Source organism: Andrographis paniculata, unplaced genomic scaffold (genome assembly GCF_009805555.1).
Source record: "Andrographis paniculata isolate CXL003 unplaced genomic scaffold, ASM980555v1 Contig35END, whole genome shotgun sequence".
NCBI lineage: Eukaryota > Viridiplantae > Streptophyta > Magnoliopsida > Lamiales > Acanthaceae > Andrographis > Andrographis paniculata.
This window is the reverse complement of record NW_026137568.1, coordinates 3,621,744-3,625,361: the sequence shown is the minus strand read 5'-3', so window position 1 is coordinate 3,625,361 and position 3,618 is coordinate 3,621,744. Positions and strand designations below refer to the sequence as shown.

The 3,618-nt window shown below is 42.2% G+C and overlaps 1 protein-coding gene across 1 annotated transcript; it reads right to left on the bottom strand.

Moving 5' to 3' along the window:
• Positions 1–1,687: 1,687 nt before the first annotated feature.
• Positions 1,688–3,073, bottom strand: LOC127249067 (uncharacterized). The gene is made up of 3 exons (XM_051271660.1): positions 2,502–3,073; positions 2,158–2,356; positions 1,688–1,915 (listed from the first exon to the last, which is right to left on the bottom strand). The coding sequence occupies exons 1-3, from the start codon at positions 3,071–3,073 to the stop codon at positions 1,688–1,690; spliced, it is 999 nt and encodes a 332-aa protein (XP_051127617.1).
• Between the last annotated feature and the right edge of the window lie 545 nt (positions 3,074–3,618).

The following is a 3,618-nucleotide window of genomic DNA, read 5'->3' as shown; positions in this document are numbered from 1 at the left end:
ATTTAACGGGCCATGCCTCTGACACTCCTGACATCCTTTAGCAAATTTGATACAATCATCAAATATTTTTGACCAATAGAACCCCAGACACTGAATAGCCCATCGCATGTTCAATCATGCTCGGTGTGCTCCACAGATTCCACCATGAACTTCCTCCATCACTTTGACAGATTCCTCTGGCCCCAGACACCTTAATAATACTCCTTCAAAGGTTCTCTTATACAGAACCCCTTCAATAAGTTGAAAACGTAATACTTTCAATCGAATACCCACATGAGATGCAGAATTTGGTGCTTCCAAATAGACCATAATTTCCGTTCTCCAATCAATAATAGTATCAATGTTGCCAACAAATATTTGCTGACACGCATTGTGAGCTAAATTATCTGCTTGTCGATTCTCTATTCTCGGTACATGCTCAATAACCACCTCTGCAATTCTATATAACAGGCGATATACCGAATCTCGATATTGACGTAACTGAGGATAATTACAAGCGTACCGTCTTAACACTTGATTAATGACCAATTGAGAATCTCCACAAATAATAACTACCTGTGCCCCCTTTTTCACAAGTGTCTCCAAGCCTAAGATTAATGCTTCATATTCTGCAGAGTTATGAGTCATCTCTTCAATTTGAAGCTGCAGGTTGATCTTCTGGGCTCCTGGTCCTTCTAATATAACTCATGCTCCTGACCTTCCTTTAGAATGAGAACCATCAAAAAACATTTTCCAAGGACTAGTACCTATATAATGTACCATCTTGTTTTATGTTGGTTCGCTATTCGTAAATTCAGCTAATAAATTAGCCACTACTTGCTCTTTCACTGCCTTGATAGGTCGATGTCACAGTGCAAAGGGAGCCAATCTTATCACCCATTTCGTTAATCTTCCCTGCATGGTTGGTCTGTACAAAATTAATCTGATTAGATCCACTTTGGAAACCACCTCAGTTTCTCTTGGCAAAATATAGTGCTCCAATCGAGTACATGCGAAGACTAAAGAGAAACACATTTTTTCGGGGATGGTATAATTCAGCTCCGGCCCTGCTAGAGTTTTGCTTAAGTAGTAAATAGCCCTTTCTTTACCGTCTTCCCATTCTTGCGCCAGCAAACTACTTACCACATCAAAACTGTTTGCCACATACAGTCTAAGAGGTCGGTCTCCTTTTGGAGGAACCAACACGGGTGGTTTTGTTAATGCTTGCTTAATTTCTTCTAATGCCATCTGCTGCTCCGGACCCCAAGAAAAATCAGTTGCTTTATTCTTTAGCAACCTTGTGATGGGTTTTAACTTTCCCGCGGCATTTGATATGAACCTTCTCAGGTAATTTACTTTACCCAACAAACTTTGCACTTCTTTGACCGACCGAGGGGGGCGCATTGTTAAAAAAACTTTAGTTTTGTCTACATCAACCTCTATCCTCCTTTCATGCACTAAAAAAACCCAGAAAATTTCCTGCCAAAACTCCAAAGTCGCATTTCGTTAGGTTCATCTTAAGGTTGTATTGCTTCATCTATAGGAAAGCATTTCTCAGGTCGACTAGATGTGTATCAAAGTCAGCAGACTTAATGATCACATCATCAATGTATACCTCCATTGACTGCCCAATCAAATCGTGAAAGATAGTATTCATTGCCTGTTGGTAGGTTGCTCCAGCATTCTTTAACCCGAACGGCATAACTGTTCATTCGTAGATCCCCAAGGCCTCTGGGCACCTGAATGCGGTTTTTGGTATATCTTCTTCTGCCAATGAGATCTGATTATACCCTGCATAACCGTCCATCAAGCTCAAAATTTGGTGCCCCGCCGCTGAATCGATCAACATATCAGCTATGGGCATTAGATACTCATCTTTGGGGGTAGCCAGATTAAGATCTCTGAAGTCAATGCAAATCCGAATCTTTCCATTCTTCTTGGTTTACCGAGACAATATTGGCTAACCATTCTGCATACCGAAAGGGTCGATTGAATCCTACTTTCAACAATTTCTCAATTTCTTCTTTGATTTGTGGAAGTAGCTCTAGACTAATCCTTCTTGGTGGTTGCTTATGCGGCTTTAATCCCTTTTTAATAGGCAACCTATGTTCTATTAAATCACGTGACGGGCATTTCGGAATAATCTCATGCCAAACACTTCATATGGTCCCGAATTACCGTTACCATTTGCTCCTGCTGGTTTTTAGACAACAAACCACTAACCTTGACCATCTTGGGTATCTGTTCGGTTCCTATATTGTATTCAATGAGCGGATCCTGAGTTGACAAGGAAGGTTCTGTTTTCTCCAAAAGGTCAGGCCAGCGAAAGCTTTCTCTTTTATCAACATTATTGCTGGAACCTTCCTCGCCATGCAACCTAATCATTAATTGGTTTAAATAAAACTGCCTAATCAGCAAGTCACATTCACCTATCTTTTCCATAATTAAACTTTAAAAAATTTAATGTTTTTAGCTAACAACAGAGCCACAAAAGAGAAAAATGTTTCTAATGAAACACATACCCCTGCGCAGTGAGCTTACAGCTCTTCCGGGGATACTCATCTACCACAGCTGTCTGTGAGATCGGAGGTACATATTCAGAGTAAAGTATGGATTCTTCCACAATCTCTGTGGAGCCGAACGGATTAGTGCTGACATCCATTCTGAACACTTGATCTCCTTCCCAGAACATGATATGTTGGTGAAGAGAAGAGGGCACGCATTTGGAGGCGTGAATCCAATCTCGCCCCAATAGGACTGAGTAAATGGTGTTAGCATCCACCACAAAGAACACGGTTGAGATCACCTTCGGTCCTACCTTAATAGGGGCCACCATCATCCCTTCTGGTTTCGTTGGCTGCCCTGTGAAACTCGTCATCTCGATATCCACTGGAGACAGATCACCAACTCCTTTCCCCAATTTCTTCAAGGTTTTGAGAGGCATAACCTTAAAGACAGCTCTATTGTCAATGAAAACATTGTTAATCGGCTTACCACAGATGTGAGCGTTAACATATAATGGTTTCAAGTGCGAGATCGGTCCTTTTGGTATAGGTGGGGGACTGCAGTGCATATGTCCGGGACTGCCAGTCATCGCCGCCCATTCTAGTTCCTCGTCCTTCAGACTTGCTCAGATAGGTTCATCTTCTTCCTCAAACCACCGCATACCAGTCATCCCGACTTTGAACATGGTCTTGTCGGCCTTTACTATATTACTACGAAAAGTTCTTGTCTTCTCTGGAGCAAACGATCCAAAGATTATCTTAGAGACCTCCCCTTCGGCAACTCCTATCTCGGGATCAATGTTGATCCGTCTGCAAAATTGACAATGGAAACACCTGGCCTTCTTGACGGGCCTCTCGATCTCCCGATGCTCCTGTAATTGGTCTCTTGGGTTTTTTCTTTCGGGCGGCGCATCTATTTTCTTCTGTCCTTTGTCTGCTCGCCTCCCATGCCGAGCTGTATACCTGCTTTTGGCATTACGGATTTGTGTACGATTCATACCTGGAAACCGCGGATCTATATCTATGGGTAAAAGCTTTCTATTCTGACTCCATTTGTCATGGACTGGTTGTGGCTTGTATGTTGGTCGATCTCGAACTACCACTTTATCTCTCAATTCCACCTCGAATGAGCCAT